The sequence below is a fragment of the Cimex lectularius genome, unplaced genomic scaffold, assembly GCF_000648675.2.
Source record: "Cimex lectularius strain Harlan isolate CLEC.00 unplaced genomic scaffold, Clec_2.1 scaffold10, whole genome shotgun sequence".
Classification (NCBI taxonomy): Eukaryota; Metazoa; Arthropoda; class Insecta; order Hemiptera; family Cimicidae; genus Cimex; species Cimex lectularius.
Genome location: NW_019392665.1, coordinates 3,569,574 through 3,586,718, shown reverse-complemented (window position 1 = coordinate 3,586,718; position 17,145 = coordinate 3,569,574). Strand labels below are relative to the sequence as shown.

Genomic DNA, 17,145 nt, shown 5'->3' with positions numbered 1-17,145 from the left:
TTATTATTTTCCATGATCTTATAAGCATTTCGTTGTTTAATAAAAACGAACTACTTGAATTGAGATGATAAAATGAAACAGCTAATATTTGAATTGGCCGCCACCGTTTGCAGAAGGTACTGCGTGATAGTGGCCGGAAGACAAACGAGCACGAATCGGATCCAGACAGAATACAAATACATTACGATACATTACGACCGGATCATTGTGCTTCTTGAACAGTTAATTACAAATTCTCAACTAGTTTGTCCATCTATCTTGTCTTAAATTTAATTTTTTAAGCAAATAGCCTTCAATATGATTTAATATGATTTTGAGTGTTTTAAATTTAAATGTTATAAAAATTAAAAATCACAAGTTACCTACTTTCATTTTTTCGTGGAAAGATCGCAGCTTTCTTGATTACTTAAAAAACTAAATACCTAGTTAAATATCTAATATGTTTATTTTTGTTATCAAACTTTAAATAAAATTAAATGGAAATAATTTTTTTTAAATTATTTCGTTCTTTTTTACAAAAGATTTACATTTAGAAATAAACATTTATACTAAATTTTTATAAAATTTAACAATCACAATTGTTTATGCAGGAATAAACCTAAAAGCACTGTTATAAATAATTGATCTTACAGTTATAATTTTCAAGTTTTTTTTTTCTTAATTTTCAACATGAGCTTGAATACCTTTCGGTTCTCTTCAGACAGTGAGGTAACTACATTTTATTTACCTTTTGTATATCTATAATATTTAAAATATTGATTTTCTAAAAATTTATTCAATAAATGAAAAAGAATACTATAAATATTTTTGGTAATTTTTTTAGATTTATGACAGTTTTTGTATTACCTTGGCAAAGAATTAATTAATAATAAAAATAATATTTATTAATATGACACGACCTTTTTAAAGGCCTCTTATAGGGTTGATTCTATTTACAGAGAATCATCAGTAAATATAGATAGGTGTTTCAAATATTTTGAAAAATAGAGAATCACACCATGTGGTCAGCTTTCTGACTATCAGATCTGATGTTATTTAACATAATCTGTTCTAAAATAAAGCATTTCTCAAGTAATCAGCTTTTTGACGGTCAGAACTGGTGATAATTAACACAACTGGTTTCAAAATTCATTTTTCTGGTGTTAAGTTTTCTGACAGCCAGATCTGACATAAATAAGATAGTAGGATCCAAAATAAAACAAAGCTCAGATTGTCTGTCAGCCTTCTCACTGTCAGATGTAATGACATTTAATTCAGTCAAAGCCAAAATAGGTTTTTCTCTGGTGGTCAGCTTTCTGCCGCTCAGATCTGATAATAATTAACACACTTCGATTTTTGAAAAAAGTATTTTTCAGGTAGTCAGTTTTCTAACACTCAGATTTGATGATAATTAACACAGTTGGATTTTTAAAAGAAAGTATTTCTCAGGTGTTCAGCTTTTTGACACTCAGATTTGATGATAATTAATACAGTTGGATTTTTTTTTTAAGTATTTCTCAGACTTTCTGACACTCAGATATGATTATAATTAATAAAATTGGATCCAAAAAAATATTTCCTCAGATGGTAGACTTCTGATTATCAGATCTGACCGTATTTACCATAATCAAAGGATAACTTTAAGAAAACAAAGGAAGTAACTGCAATTTCTAAAAGTATATTTTAAACAATTACAAGAAAACTATTTACTCTACTTATATTCCTTATTTAATAAAATTGTAATATTTTATATTTATTATGATATTATTGTATATCTCCCTGAAAACAAATAAAATACTAATACTTTTACTCTACATATCTATTTATTTGCCTCCTAACAATCCATGAAAAACATTTGAAAGTCCCAATATTTTCCCAGTTCCCACATCTATTTATTGGTCAAACTTTTTAAGTCAATTTAGATTATTTTTATCTATCTGCAGTTCCAATTTCATAGTATTTGGCCACAACGATAAACAAAAAGGCAGTTTAGATGAAACGAAATGATCCTAATCTTGCTAAATCCTTTCTAAACAAACAACAAACATTAATCCTTTGCGTGACCAAATTTAGAAGGATTTGCTGCACAATAATGGGAATCGACAACCCTCAAAAGCCAATTGTAACTATTATTACTATATATTTTGTATGTTCATAAGGTTTCCTCAATCTCAATTAATTAAAAATAACAATTACTACTTGATCTTTACACAATTTTATCAGACATTTTATTGCAGTTTGATTCTAACAGTATTTGTTAATGTTCGATGTTATAAATAACAAATTTTACAAGACAGTACAAAACGATTTGCAAAAAAAAAACTGCAATCTTAAAAATTTTACTAGACAAAATTTACGATCCTAAGTACATTTGTATTCTTTTAAATTTTTATAATATCTGATATAAATTATTGATAGTTTGTAGTTAGCTGTCTTTCGCTGTGTATTGTTGTAGATATTTATGTGTGTTTTATATTGCATGAGGGTGGTGGAATATTGAAAGTAGCTTGCGGATAGGGTATTGAATTCTCTGTGTACCAGAGAAGGGTGGTACGTAAAAAAGAAAAAAAAAGCATAGCACCTACAAAAGATAAACCCAACGATAAGTGGCAGGATGATCAGTGACAATACACTCAGAGTGTGTAGATATAAAATTCAAGACTAAAAGTTATCAACGATTACTTATCAATATATGCCAAAATGTATTTCACGCACATCATAATATGTGATAATCAGTTTAAGGATAATCAGAAACCAACAAAATTACAAATCTTCCTTCTTTTCTACAAATGAATTAATAAAGTTTATTATAATCAAATGCTTTATGTTACGTTTGATTTTTTAATAAATAAATGTTTTATTTAACCTTAGTGGCCTAAAGACAAATGTCACAGAGCCACAACAGCTCTCCTTGTTCGTAAGCGTGCTGTATTTTGATTGTACTGGTTTGCAAAATTTGCAATCATTTGCTAATTGATATTTAATTTTTATTATTTAAAAGTTTTACATTTTACAATGAGTATTCCTTTGATTTCAAACTTCTTTTATTCAGAACATGCATGTTTATAATTTAAATATGTTTTAATTAAAATAAAAATGAACATTTTTATGAAAACTCTTTGATTTCTTGAAAATAGGTAATGGGGTTGTGACAGGGTTGCATTCTGAGTCCAGTTTTACTTCCATTGCTTTTAGAAATATTATTTATCATTTAAAAGTTAAAGTTTTTTCAATTACTTTTTACTCAGAGCATGCATGTTTTCTATTTAAATATATTTTAATTAAAATAAAAGAGAACATTTTTATAAAAACTCTCTAATTTCTTGAAAATAGGTTATGGGAGTGTGCTAGGGTTGCATTCTGAGCCCAATTTTATTTCCATAGTTTTTAGAAATAATATTTATCATTAGTTCAACTTTTTGTTAAATGAGTATTCCTTTCATTTCAAACTTCTTTTTATTTAGAGCGTGGATGTTTATTATTTAAATATGTTTTAATTAAAATAAAAGTGAACATTTTTATGAAAACTCTCTGATTTCTTGAAAACAGGTAATGGGGGTGGAACAGGATTGCAGTCTAAACCCAGTTTTATTTTCATTGTTTTTAGAAATAATTTTTATTATTTAAAAGTTCAGCTTTTTTTTTAAATAAGTATTCCTTTGATTGCAAACTTCTTTTTATTCAGAACATGCATGTTTATTATCTAAAATATGTTTTATTTAAAATAAAAATGAAAATTTTAATGGAAATTTCTGATTTCTTGAAAAAAGTTATGGGGGTGTGCCAGGGTTTCATTCTGACCCCAGTTTTACTTCCATTGTTTTTAGAAATAATATTTATCATTTAAAAGTTGAACTTTTTTTCAGTTATTATTTGGATGTCGTGAGATGCGGTGTGGTCACCTCCAAATATTCATCAAGTAACGATCACTAAACACCGCACATTTTTTTCAATTACTTTTTCCTCAGAGTGTGCGTGTTTATAATTTAAATATGTTTTAATTAAAATAAAAATGAACTTTTTTATGAAAACTTTGATTTCTTGAAAATAGGTAATGGGGGTGTGGCAGGGTTCCATTCTGAGCCCAGTGTTATTTCCATTGTTTTTAGAAATATTATTTATCATATAAAAGTCCAACTTTTTTCAATTATGTGTGATGAATAGTGACCATTAATCGATATTTATTTAGAAATCGTGAGATGCGGTCTGGTGTGATGTAGATTTTAGAAAAACATTTTCTTTATCTTGCCAACATTTCGATCTTTATTGAGATCATCTTCAGGGCCTGGGATTTACAAACATTGTTTACATATAACAATTACATTTTGGATGTGGAAAAGTGAATTTATACAATGCAAAATATTTTTTTTTCTCACTGGCACTCTCGACACAACCCGCAAGAATGGCACAATTACACAGAAGACAAACACATTGAGTGAGTAGAATTACTTTGATTGAATAAAAAAAATTTTTTTTGCATTGTATAAATTCACTTTTCCACATCCAAAATGTAATTGTTATATGTAAACAATGTTTGTAAATCCCAGGATGATCTCAGGAAGATGATCTCAATAAAGATCGAAACGGCACGATAAAGAAAATGTTTTCTGAAACCTACATCACACCAGACTGCATCTCACGATTTCTAAATCAATTTTTTCAATTAGTTTTTATTCAGAAACGTGCATGTTTATTATGTTTTGTTCAAAATAAAAATTAACATTTTTATGAAAACTCTCTGATTTGTTTCAAATAGGTAATGGGGGTTTGACAGGGTTCCATTATGAGCCCAGTGTTATTTGCATTGTTTTTAGGAATAATTGTTATATCTAAAAGCTCAACTTTTTTTCATTTATGTTAACTGCATAATTGTTGGCAGAGTTCACGCAGCTATGTTTTATTTAATAATTCATACTTCCAGTTATTTGTTATTGTGTTCTATTTCTAATTCAGTTTCTTTAAACATCTATGTGCGTTTTGTAATGAATCTATATAATATGTCTCCTAAGTAGTTTGTAATTTTTGCATAATTTTAATTGGCTTTGCCGGTAAAAAAATAAAATAAATTACAAAAGATGGAATTGGACTGCAAGAGGTGATAGGCTCAACTCTGTACATGTGCATATTTGAGCTTATATAAATCAGCAATTAACTTTTTACATCCAGAAATTTTAAATTGTGCTTTTAAATATTTTCATTAATTAATGACTAAATTTTTCTATTAATAAATTGTTCAAACAAAAATGAACTTGAGTTTGGGATTCATTGTCTCTGTCCCTTCTTGACAACCTCTTTTTAGAACCACGAGAGAGCATTCTTCCTTAATCTTTGTTGAATATTAGTAAATTATTTTTAATTAAATATTTAAAACGAATATTTTACTAAAATTAGCTTTTTGTGTAAGTTTTGAATACAGCAATTTATAGAAATGTAACTTTTTTGCTGTCTTTGCTGCCTATAGCCACGTGTAACCTCTTCCTGGCTGTTACCAATGTTTATGTTTTTATGACATGATTAGATTTATTTTAAAATAATGGCTGAGGATAATTTCGAAACGGTATTTTTTTTTTTTTTTTTAATAGATTTATATTTAAATTTTATACTTTCTTGTCGGTGTGTTAGTAAATGATTACAATTTTCGCTAAGCTTGCAAGATTTACTGCTTAAAACTCTTGTCATTTACTCAGATTTGTTTCTTTTTTTAGTTTGAGGAGGATGAGACTGAGGGTATAATTTTGACAGGGAAGAAAAGGCTCTTTTCTAAAGAACTACGCTGCATGATGTACGGGTTCGGGGACGATCAGAACCCTTACACCGAGAGCGTCGACTTGCTTGAAGATTTGGTAATCGAGTACATCACTGACCTGGTACGCCACAACACTTACCTTCCGACCTGGCTTTTTTATCCTTAATTTTTTTTCATTTCAGACACACCAGGCGATGGAGATCGGCCGTACGGGCAGAGTTCAAGTCGAAGACATAATCTTCTTAGTAAGGAAAGACCAGAGGAAATACGCCAGGGTCAAAGATTTGCTTACAATGAACGAACAGTTGAAGAAAGCGAGAAAGGCCTTCGACGAAGTGAAATACGCCGTGCCTTGATTCAATTTTTTTTTATTGTATTTTTCTGTATAAATAAATATCTATGTAAATCAAGATTTTGAAAGCCATTTCGAAGGGTTTTTAATGCTGATTTGATTGATCTGATCGTCCTGCATACCTTTATTCTTCATTTGAGGAAAGACATTCGTGATCAAATGTGAATATCCATGTCCTCCATAATGACTCTTGAAAAAAAAAAAAAATTAAAATTAAAATTGCTCTAAATACATAATTTTATAAAATTACCAGACGGTGTTTTGTATGGATGTCATGAGAGACTAAGATTTTCTCTAGTTTCTTTTCTTCGATTAAAGCCTTGATGTAGTCGATTCTTTGAGCGTCGGACGGCATGTCCTGCTTCACATTGAACTGATAAAACGAGCATTCAATGCCAAACAGGTCGAACTGGCAATAACAGTTGAGATTTGAGAATTCGAGTATCTGTTCAACGTTGCTCAAAGTCCCTGAAAAAAACTTAGTTCTCAACTTTGCTTAATATATTCGACATAAAATTTACGTTCTACGTGAGACATGATGGCCTTTTCGGCAGATCCCCCCGCTTCGGTGTAGATTCGCATTATCTCCTCGGGCGCGTAGTTGTCCCTGCCTGGATGGAAGCTGACGCTGCATTTCAGCTCGTCCTGCATTATACCAGTCGCTTGAATCGACCTTCTCTCAAATTCTTAAAAAAAAAAATTAACAATCGAATCTAAAAAAAATCAAAAATAAATCTAAGATACCTGTTATCGGCCATGAACTTCCGACTTCGCCGATGAATCCGCAGAAGCTCATTTCCTTTCTAATCGTATCGCACATTTCTTCCACGGACAGTCTCCTGTCACCAGATGGTTGAGAATGCTCAACATAATACCCTAACACCATTTCATCCGATTATTTAAAAATAAAAGTTTTTTTTTTTTTACTTTATTTATTACAAATTTTTAATTACCTGTTCCAGCGATGACATGCACACCAGTATCAGCAACTTTCTTCATAAGTTCCAAGTCCCTTTTTAATCCATTACTCGTATTCTCGACAATCGTGCCTCCGCCGAACTTCTTGTATCTTTTCATCTCTTCCAAAATCTCTGAATGTACGTTGTAAAACTTGATGTTGTCGTAGTTTGAATAACTAAAATGGAAGAGAAAGTACAGTAGGGATTTTTTTTCGAGGATTTTCTACGACTTACGGATACTGTTTGATGAATCCGACTGTGTCGAGCCGTATCGTGGCATCAAGAGCCAATTTCAATTGGGCCGGCGGCTGGAGGTAGAATTTTTCATAATCCAAGCTCAAATGCTCGTGCGTTAGAGTCAAACCGAGTTCGGAAATAGGAACATTTCCTTTCACTAGACATTTTTTAAAACGAAATAAGTCCAAATTTGAAAATGAAATACAAAAATATGAGTTCTGAAAATTCTGTCCATAGAAAAATACATGCAGTAAATATTTCAAATTTCAGACTTTTCAGTCAAAAACATTAAATAACTAATTGCCAATAAAATGTCAAAATTATTGTACCAGTTTTCACAAAGTCTTTCAATGATCCAGACATGTTTTTTGGTTTTTAATCACCCGGTGTGTACAGTGCATTCCTCATCAAGATAAGGAGAACAAGATAAACTAGACAAACAGGAAAATATGTAAATTTATTTATCTATAGAACGTTGAGATTTAAAAAAAACTTGTTTACAAATACCTTTATTATGAGGTGGACTGACTTCTTTTTTAAAAGCTAGTGCATAAATTAAAATATTAATTAGAAACATTTTTAATACTTTCCCTCAGTCTTATTATTTTTTAAAATAACTTAATTTCATAAGTTAAGGTCAGTTAAGCAGATATATTACAATTTGGCATGGAAAAAGTGCAATTTGTTTGGAACAGAACCACAAATCGGCATACCCCATGCTAAAAGCGTAACGGAACTGAAGAAATTACAAAAAACTAGATTAATTCAGATGCAAAACAACAAAGAAATTCCTTATCACCTCGATCAGGGAAATAAAAATCAACCTCTGATTCAGCAGTAAGAATTAAGGAAAATAACAGTCCTTTTTACCTCACCACCATACAAAATAGGAAAAACAGCAGAGATATCGGAATATATCTTATGTGAGGTCAGAAACAGTTTGGTCAGAAATGGAAGAAAAGGAATTTTACAAGAGCAATGATTTCTTTTTTTTATTTTTTTTTTTTATTTCATTTTTGATAAGGAGAAAGCAAGGAAGTGAAATCAAATAAGATAAGTAAATATGCAGACATACAGGCAAAAATAGGGACCAATGAAGTAAAGTCGAAAGGAGTTAAAAAAAAAAAAAAAGAAAGAGAATAAGAAATTCTTAAAAATTATATAAATAAAACGAAATATAAGTAATAACTACAAAGGATTGATGTGCATTTATCTGGTAAATGTGCATACACAAATTACTACCTTTTTTGATCGATCGTCTTTTCTTCGATGATAGATTAGACTCGAGTTCTCAATGACTCAGTTTGTTATTACTCCAACGAGCCTTAAATAGGAGAGCCAAATTGGCCCTGAAATTCATAAATAAATTGGTTGAAACAGATCACTACTGATTTGTCCGAATTCTACATGTACATACATTTAAATTATGAAAATTTTACTTTTTTTTCTTTTTAGATTTAAAAAATGTAAGTATTTTTTATGTACAAGTTTCAATTGTCAATATAAGATTCAATTGTTTTACGTATCATTAGATTTGATAGTCTTAAGACTGACCACCTGAGAAATTCCTTATTTCGAATCTGACTGTCGCAAATACAATCAGATGTGACTGTCAAAAAGCTGACCGAGATATTCATTATTTAGATTTGACCGTATGTAATCTAATCAGATCTGACTGTCAGAATGCTGACCACTTGAGATATTCTTTATTTTGGATGTGACTGTCTAAAACATCATCAGATCTGACTCTCAGAAAGCTAACCACCTGAGACATTCTTTATTTTGGATGTGACTGTCTTAACATTTTTAATTGATTAATTAATTTTTTATGTGACAGTCTAAAAAATCATCAGATCTGACGCTCAGAAAGCTGACCACCCATGAAAAGCCTTATTTTGGTATGCATTGCCTAAAATGCTGTTAGATATGACAGTCAGAAGACGAGAGAAATTTTTATTTTTCTAATCAACCATCCCAAATATCACAAGATCTGTTAGTGAGAAAGCTGACCAACCGGGATATTCTTTATTTTAGATTTGACCATCTAAAATATCACCAGAACTGTCTATCAGAAAGCTGACCATCTGTGATTTTTTTTTTTAAGCTATGATAGTTTTTTATTTTGGATCTAACTGTCTTAAATATCACCTGAACTGACAGTCAGAAGGCTGTCCACCTCAGATTTTTTTTTTTTTTTTTTTTTTTTGAGAAATTCTTTATTTCACATTGACAGGCTTAAATAAAGTCAAATTGGTCTATCAGAAAGCCGACTACTGGAAAATTGTACTGACTGTGAGATAGCTCGGGACTGAGATATTCATTATTTTAGACAACCTTCTGAAATATCATCAGATGTGAATGTTGACTACCTGAGATATATTTTTTTTTTTTTCGATGCAACTGTCTAAAATATCATCAGATCTCTACCGTGAGAAAGCTGATCACCCACGAAATGCCTTATTTTTGGATGCGTTGCCTAAAATGCATTTAGATATGATAGTCAGAATGTTCACCATGAGAGAAATTTTTATTTTTCTATTCAACTTTCCCAAATATCACGAGATCAGTTAGTCAGAAAGCTGACCAACCGGGATATTCTTTATTTTAGATTTGACAGTGTGAAATATAATCAGATGTGACTGTCAGAATGTTGACCAATCTTGAAATGCATGAAATATTCTTTATTTTAGATTTGACTGGCTGAAACATGATCAGATATGGGCATCAGAAAGCTGACCATCTGTATAAAAATTTTAGACATGCCTCTGTGTTTCTTATTTTGGATCCAACTGTCTTAAATATCATCTGAACTGACCGTCAGAAGGCTGTTGAAATTGTTGTTGAAATTCTTATTTTTCTATTCAACCGTCGTAAATATTATTAGATCTGTAAGTCCGATATGGCTAGACTGAGAATTCTTGATTTCAGATTTGACTGTTTTATATAGTCAAATTGGTCTAACAGAAAGCTGACTACTGGGAAATTCTTTGTTTCGGATTTCACAAGCTGTCCACCAATAAAATGCCTTATTTTGGGATCAATTACCTTAAATAGTTTTAGATATGACAGCCTCTTAAATTTGTTGTTTGTCAATTCAATTGTCTTACGTATCATCAGATTTGATAATCTGAAGGCTGACCACCTGAGAAATGTATACTTTTCTATTCAATTCTCCTAAATACCACCAGATCTGTTAGTCACAAAGCTGACTACCTGAGACATTCTTTTTTTTTTTTATGTGACTGTCTCAAATATCACCAGATCTGACTGTGAAAAGGCTGACCACTCATGAAATGCCTTATTTTTTCATGGATTACCTAAAATGCTTTTAACTTTGACAGACAGAATGCTGACCACCTGAGAAATTTATATTTTTTTATTTAGTTCTAGTAATATCACCAGATCTGTTAGTCAGAAAGCTGACCAACCGGGATATTCTTTATGTTAGATTTGACAGTGTGAAATATAATCAGATCTGGCTGTCAAAAAGCTGACCTTCTGTATAAAATTTTTAGCTATGACTGTTTCTTATTTAGGATCTGTCTTAAATGTCATCTGAATCGACAGTCAGAAAGCTGTCTGCATCAGAAATTCTTATTTTTCTATTCAACCCTCCCAAATATTACTAGATCTGTCCGATGGCTAGCCTGAGAAATTCTTTATTTCACATTGACTGACTTAAATAAAGTAAAGTTATTAGACCATCAGAAATCTGACTACCAGAGAAATTGCCTATTTTGGATGCAAGTGTCTGAAATATCATCAGATCTGAGTGTCATAAAGCTGTCCACCTGAGGAATTACTTGTTTTGAATCAGGCTATCTTAAATATCATCAGATCCAATAGTCTAAAGGCCGGACAACTCAGAAATTTCACATTTATCAACTCAACTGTCTTAAATAACGTAAGAAAACCAATCGTCTTAAATATCATCACATCTGACAGTCGTTAGACAAAAGTCTACGACCAGAAAAGTTACAGACACTATAGACACTAAGTTGGACAGAATAAGTTCAACAAAATCCAGCTAGATCTACGCCGGTTTGTTGAAACCCTTTCGAACATTTTTACTTAACGCAAATAAATTTAACTGACAACAATTTAAACTGAAACATATAGCATATGTATCTACATATTTTACCAATTATATAATATATATTTGTATAATATGATTGTATCTATGTATGAGAGTGATTTACCCTCGGCCTCCAGACGACTTTGTGCCGTGTGTATCCTTCCTATAATAATTTTATGACCCTGACACTTAAATGCCTGACTGTAGCTATTGAAAAAGGTTTAACAATAAGAATAATATCAAATGAAATCAACAAAGTAAAAAGATTAACTGAAAGCGATCTTCATCCGTAACTGGATGGAATGGCGTGGCTTTTTGTCCAAATGGAATTAATAAGTATAAAAAAGTATTATTTACTGTTTATTTTGACTAAGATGGCTACTAATTAATTGTGACTAATGTAGAAAGATTTTCAATAAAATAAATTGAGTGGTGCGTTAAATTGTCATCAGTGTATTTAGTTGCGTTGAAATTCACGTTTTTCTCTTTGATCTATTTATGCATCTACAAGAATAAGATTGAATTTGATTTGATCATAATAAATTTAATTAGAAATTTAATTAATTACTTTACCCCTCCTTTAACGGTTCTGCAGTGTTAGTATAACCATAGTTGTAACCTCACGGTGGACGCACGTGGGTCAAAATGTCAAAAATTGTTACTGCCAAATCTTCTTGGAAGCCGGTCGAACTAGGAGTCGGGGACTTCGAAGGGTTGATAGGTAAATTTAACTCTAAGTAGATCTTATAAAAATAAATCCTATAAATAACTACAATCGGAGGTTTAAAAATAATGTTTATTCTGGTTGAATGTTTGTTTTTCCTGGCTGGAAGTGTATGGTCAGTGGGCTGTCTTTTCCTAGCTGGGTCGGTTGAAGAAAATGACCGAAGTTTTGATCCCCAGGGATAGAGGAGTTGGTTGATTACGAAGAGAGCGGAAAGAGGAAGGCGAAGGACGACGGAGCGAAGAAAAAGAAGAAGAGGAAAAAGTCGACCGGGAAGAATGTCTTCAAGGTCGAAGATGTCGTGGAGGAAGTGGACGTCGAACAGTGCGACCTCCTGCCTTGGAGTGCGATCTGCGTCCCAGAGGAAATATCCAAGTCCCTCGTTCAAAAGGGTTTCAACGAGCCGACGGAGATCCAGGTACGGTGGTTTATGGTTCTGACGATTGGGTCAGTCAAGTAGTCAGCTTTTGTAACATAGGTTCTAGGCAAACATTTTCTTTTTCATGACAATGTTTCGATCTTTATTAAGATCATATTCAGCGCTCAAAGTGTTTTTCATGTAGAGCGATCTCAATAAAGATCGAAATGTTGGCACGATAAAGAAAATGTTTTTCTAAAACCTACGTCACACCAGACGGCATCTCACGACCTCCAAATAATCATTGGCTAATGGTCACTAAACACCACACATTTTTACACAAGAAAAATAAGATTTTCTGGCAAGCCTTCTGACTTCATATGTAAAACTATTTAAGGTAATCCATCCCAAAATAAGGTATTTCTTGGGTGGTCAGCTTTCTCACAGTCAGATCTGATGATTTTTTAGACAGTCTTATCCAAAAGAAAGTATATCTCAGGTAGGCAGCTTTCTGATAGATCTGGTGATATTTCAGATGTTCAAATCTAAAATAAAGAATACTTCCGTTGGTCAGCTTTTTGAAAGTCTCATTTGACAATAATTATGTCAGTTGAATTGATCAATGAGGAATTTTTTCAGGAGACCACATTCTGCCTGTCAGACCTGACAATATTTAGGTCAGTTGGTTCCATTTCTCATGCAGTTAGCTTTCTACCAGATCTAATGACATTTAATGTAGTCAGATAAAAAATAAGGAATTTCTCAGGGAGTGGGTCTTCAGTCTGATAATATCTAAGACAATACATCCCATTTTAAAAATTTCTTTGATGGTTAGCGTTCTCACAATCAGATCTGACAATAATTAAGAGATTGTCAAATCGAAAAATTTCGGAATTGATCAGATGGCCTGCCTTTGGTCTGTCAGATCTGATGATATTAGAACTGACGATATTTAGTTTAGTTGAATTGATAAATTAGGACTTTCTTATGTGGTCAGCATTCTGACTATCAGATCATAATTCACACAGTTATATCCCAAAATAACCTTAGGTCGCCTGCTTTCTGACACTGAAATGAAACGGAAAAAAAAATCTTTGTTTTATTTTATTATTTTCTCAGATGTATGAAGCGTGAAGCCAAACACAAAACAATTTTTTGTTTGTTTTGTTTTTAGAGGCTTTGCATCCCTGCAGCTATTAAAGGGCGCAGAGACATACTCGGAGCCGCTGAAACCGGAAGCGGTAAGACGCTCGCATTCGGCATACCAATGATATATGGCATAATGAAACAACTAGAAAAAAATGGTAAGCTATTAAAGATGAAAAAATATACATATTTTTTACGAATAAAAATACTTATAGATGAAAGCGACAACAGCGAATCAGATGATGAACAGGGCGATAATTGTGTTAAGGTAAAAAAACTCAGTACAGAAAAGAGGAAAAGCAGGTTGATGGGGTTAGTCATAACTCCGACTCGTGAGCTGGCAATTCAAGTCAACGATCATATTAAAGTCGCAGCAAAGTATACGCCTGTTCAAGTGAGTATTGATTTTTGTCCCATCTGATAGAATAGGCCATACTTGATTGGCAAGATCTCTAACGACAACGATTTATTGCTTCTATTATTTTTTTTTTTTTAAAGGTTGCTGTCATTGTCGGTGGGATGAGTATAGAAAAACAGACCAGGATACTTGACAAAGGTCCTCATATTGTTGTTGGCACTCCCGGGAGGCTCTGGGAGCTCGTAGGAAGCCACCCTCATATGGCTTCTGCAAAGGATATTAAGTAATGAAATATAAAAATTTAATAAAAAATCCTCCACTTTTTATATTTTAACTTATTTACAGGTTTTTAGCTATTGACGAAACAGACAGGATGCTGGAGAGGGATCACTTTCCAGAGCTTCGCTCGCTTCTCGAGAGCATTAATTCCAACCCTTTGACCGCCAAGAAAAGGCAGAATTTCGTCTTTTCAGCCACACTCACTCTAGTTCACGATGTTCCGAGTTATATCAAACAAAGTAATTCTGAAGATTTATATTTAAATATTTTTAGTCTAATTTTATTATTTATTTTTCTAAAGAAAAAAGAAATAGAGCCAAAGGGCTTACGCCAGAGCAGAAACTAAAAAGTCTCGTTGAAAGCATCGGTATGGAAAATTATAAAATTGTCGATATTACCAAGGCAAAAGGAACCGCTGACAAATTAAAAGAGACAAAAATAAGCTGTACATTCGATGAGAAAGATTATTATTTGTACTATTTACTTGATAAGTATCGAGGGCGAACTTTAGTATTCTGCAATAGCATTTCTTCCGTGAGGAGGCTCGCTTCTCTTCTCAACATACTCAACCGTCCACCGCTACCATTACATGCCAACATGCAACAGAGGCAACGTCTTAAAAATCTAGACAAGTACTATTAGTATTTTTTTCTTAATATTTAATTAAAATCAATTTATATATATATATATATTTTTTTTTTTTTTTCTTCAAATAAGGTTTAAAGCGAGAGAAGATAGTATACTGCTAGCCACAGATGTTGCGGCAAGAGGCCTCGACATCCCAGGTGTTCAGCATGTCATACACTACCAAGTGCCGCGTACTTCCGAAGGTTATGTACACCGTAGCGGAAGGACCGCCAGGGCGAACCGAGAAGGCCTTACCATTCTTTTAGTCGAGGCGGCTGAAATCAACCATTACACCAGGCTGTGCTTGACACTTAAGAGGGGTAATTAAAATTATTTATTTATTTGTACAATATCTTACAAGACGTAATTGTTTTTTTTTTTTTTTTTTTTTTTTTTTTTTTTTTTNTTTTTTTTTATTTTTTTTATAAAGAAAAAGATATTGAGGACTTTCCAGTCGACATCGACGGTATTTCACGTGCCAAGAGGATCGTGAGGGTTGCCAGGGATATAGACGCTATATCGCTCAAACTCAAGAAAACCAAAGACCAGGTCAGCTGGTATGAGAAAGCTGCTGAAGAAATGGACATCGTCATCGACGATGACAAGTACGTTAACCGAATGTTTTATTTTTTAATTTTTTTTAAATACTTATATAAAATTGTTTTTAGAACGTATGTCGATAACAAAGAGACAGCAGATGCTAAAAGGCTTTTAAGACAGAAGAAAACAGAACTCGAAGAACTCATCAAAAAGCCCTTAAAGTGCAAAGAAGAAAAGAAACTTTTTAAGAAAATCAAATTATATAAAAAAAAGAAATAAAAATCAATATTTTTCAATTTAATAATTATAATCTTCCAAACTCCAACTATAAAAAAAAGAAAAAACTCAATGACCTCTGGCATAAAATATTAATTGTATTCCCCGTCGCTACATAAATCTTTTGCCGGGCACTTTATATAGAATAATTCCTTCTATAAGAGATTCTACTCTAAATATAGAACATCAGATCAATACTGACTGTTTTATTTATGAATAAACTTGACGAGAGTGCCGTCCGAATAACGGTTTCTAACTTATTAAATAAAAACGAAAGAATATCAATCAATAGCCCACTGAAATAACGGTCGCTCAATCTTCTAATAAAAAATGTTTTCCCAGGACTTAAATTTTCTACCAACCCGACATATTTGAAAATGTTTTCTTATTTTTTATTTTATTTTTTTAATACTGCCACCCCAAGGTTCATATAAACTTATAGTTGAAATACCCTCATTTAAAAAAAATAATTTAAAAAAATTATCAGTAGAAAGAAATGTAATTCATTTTAATTAATTAAGGTTTTTAGATGAGATGAAAAAAAGTTAATGGCACGAGAGGAATTCGAACCCACGACCTTTGGCTAGATACGCCGCTGCAATTGTCGTCGAGAATCCAAACCGATTACACGACATTTGAAAAATGGCAAAAAGGAGGGAAAACTCATAAGGTGGGATTGAGATGAGAAGTTAGTGTCCGAGTGGATCGAGGTCACGATAGCTCAGGTGGTAGAGCAGCCGTATCTAGCCGAAGGTCGTGGGTTCGAATCCCTCTCGTGCCATTAAGTTTTTTTTCATCTCAACTAAAAACCTTAATTAATTTTAATGTATTAATTGGTCAAGCGGACCACGAAATTAGTGAATTTAAGTAATTCATTTTGTAGATTCGACAAATGCTCAACTCAGTTTAATCCATTTATGTTTGATGTTCTAATTGACCATATTAATTATTTCAATTTATTATTCTTTTTATGTAAGGTCTTGATTGAGATGAGAAAGTTAGTGCTATGAGCTGGATTCGAACCTATGACCTTCGGTTCAATAACGCCATTGTTCTACTTGAGCTATCATGAATTCGATCCGCTCGGGTACCAACTCACCATCCTGACTACAACCTTTCACATTCATCTCAACCAAGACCTTACATAAAAAGAATAATTAATTGATTAGACCACTAAACATAAACGCAAAACTTCGCTAACAGCTCACTGCGGCCATTTTCATAAGTTCGAAAATTGAATTCTGATAAAACATTTGAAAAAAAAGGACAAAAAAAACGTAAAATGTGAAAGATTGTAGGTTGAGATGGAGAGTTGGTGTCCGAGTGGATCGAATTCACTATAGCTCAAGAAAAGCAGCGGTGTATTCAGCCGAATGTAGTGGGTTCGAATCCTGCTCGTCACACTGACTTTTTCATTTCAAGGCCTTACATAAAAAGAATAATTAAATGAAATAAATATTTGAGTAACATGAGAAGAGAAAAATAAAAT

The 17,145-nt window shown here is 32.3% G+C and overlaps 3 protein-coding genes across 7 annotated transcripts; 2 read left to right on the top strand and 1 right to left on the bottom strand.

The window, feature by feature from the left end:
• The first annotated feature begins 406 nt into the window (after nt 1–406).
• Nucleotides 407–6,149, top strand: LOC106667421 (transcription initiation factor TFIID subunit 13). Of its 3 annotated transcripts, none has more exons than XM_014395369.2 (3): nt 407–708; nt 5,685–5,846; nt 5,908–6,149. In XM_014395369.2, exons 1-3 carry the CDS (start codon nt 670–672, stop codon nt 6,079–6,081), a joined length of 375 nt encoding a protein of 124 aa, XP_014250855.1. In that variant the 5' UTR covers nt 407–669; the 3' UTR covers nt 6,082–6,149. The 3 variants fall into 3 exon arrangements, with proteins under 3 accessions (XP_014250855.1, XP_014250856.1, XP_014250857.1); XM_014395370.2 differs by lacking the exon at nt 407–708 and adding an exon at nt 1,997–2,101; XM_014395371.2 differs by lacking the exon at nt 407–708 and adding an exon at nt 5,433–5,536.
• On the bottom strand, nt 6,077–11,971 carry LOC106667420 (phosphotriesterase-related protein). Of its 3 annotated transcripts, none has more exons than XM_014395365.2 (9): nt 11,922–11,971; nt 7,781–7,816; nt 7,603–7,704; nt 7,271–7,430; nt 7,031–7,212; nt 6,822–6,953; nt 6,599–6,763; nt 6,328–6,545; nt 6,077–6,266 (listed from the first exon to the last, which is right to left on the bottom strand). In XM_014395365.2, exons 3-9 carry the CDS (start codon nt 7,634–7,636, stop codon nt 6,132–6,134), a joined length of 1,026 nt encoding a protein of 341 aa, XP_014250851.1. In that variant the 5' UTR covers nt 7,637–7,704; nt 7,781–7,816; nt 11,922–11,971; the 3' UTR covers nt 6,077–6,131. The 3 variants fall into 3 exon arrangements, with proteins under 3 accessions (XP_014250851.1, XP_014250854.1, XP_014250852.1); XM_014395368.2 differs by having other exon boundaries at nt 11,917–11,943; XM_014395366.2 differs by lacking the exon at nt 11,922–11,971 and adding an exon at nt 8,516–8,613.
• Nucleotides 11,951–15,659, top strand: LOC106667273 (ATP-dependent RNA helicase DDX24). Its single transcript, XM_024225062.1, has 10 exons — nt 11,951–12,069; nt 12,252–12,490; nt 13,605–13,734; nt 13,792–13,970; nt 14,075–14,217; nt 14,280–14,452; nt 14,515–14,845; nt 14,931–15,160; nt 15,271–15,445; nt 15,509–15,659. The coding sequence occupies exons 1-10, from the start codon at nt 11,994–11,996 to the stop codon at nt 15,657–15,659; spliced, it is 1,827 nt and encodes a 608-aa protein (XP_024080830.1). The 5' UTR covers nt 11,951–11,993.
• Nucleotides 15,660–17,145: the final 1,486 nt, after the last annotated feature.

Excerpts from the sequence above, each read along its gene's own strand:
- LOC106667421 (XM_014395369.2), top strand. The coding sequence starts at position 670 with ATGAGCTTGAATACCTTTCGGTTCTCTTCAGACAGTGAG. Across the intron at positions 709-5,684 it reads GGTTCTCTTCAGACAGTGAG|TTTGAGGAGGATGAGACTGA; the intron begins GTAACTACATTT and ends TTCTTTTTTTAG. Across the intron at positions 5,847-5,907 it reads TCGAGTACATCACTGACCTG|ACACACCAGGCGATGGAGAT; the intron begins GTACGCCACAAC and ends TTTTCATTTCAG.
- LOC106667420 (XM_014395365.2), bottom strand. The coding sequence starts at position 7,636 with ATGTCTGGATCATTGAAAGACTTTGTGAAAACTG. Across the intron at positions 7,431-7,602 it reads GAAAGACTTTGTGAAAACTG|TGAAAGGAAATGTTCCTATT; the intron begins GTACAATAATTT and ends AAAAATGTCTAG. Across the intron at positions 6,764-6,821 it reads AAGTTCATGGCCGATAACAG|AATTTGAGAGAAGGTCGATT; the intron begins GTATCTTAGATT and ends TTTTTTTTTAAG.
- LOC106667273 (XM_024225062.1), top strand. The coding sequence starts at position 11,994 with ATGTCAAAAATTGTTACTGCCAAATCTTCTTGGAAGCCGGTCGAACTA. Across the intron at positions 13,735-13,791 it reads GAAACAACTAGAAAAAAATG|ATGAAAGCGACAACAGCGAA; the intron begins GTAAGCTATTAA and ends AAATACTTATAG. Across the intron at positions 14,846-14,930 it reads CGTCTTAAAAATCTAGACAA|GTTTAAAGCGAGAGAAGATA; the intron begins GTACTATTAGTA and ends TCTTCAAATAAG.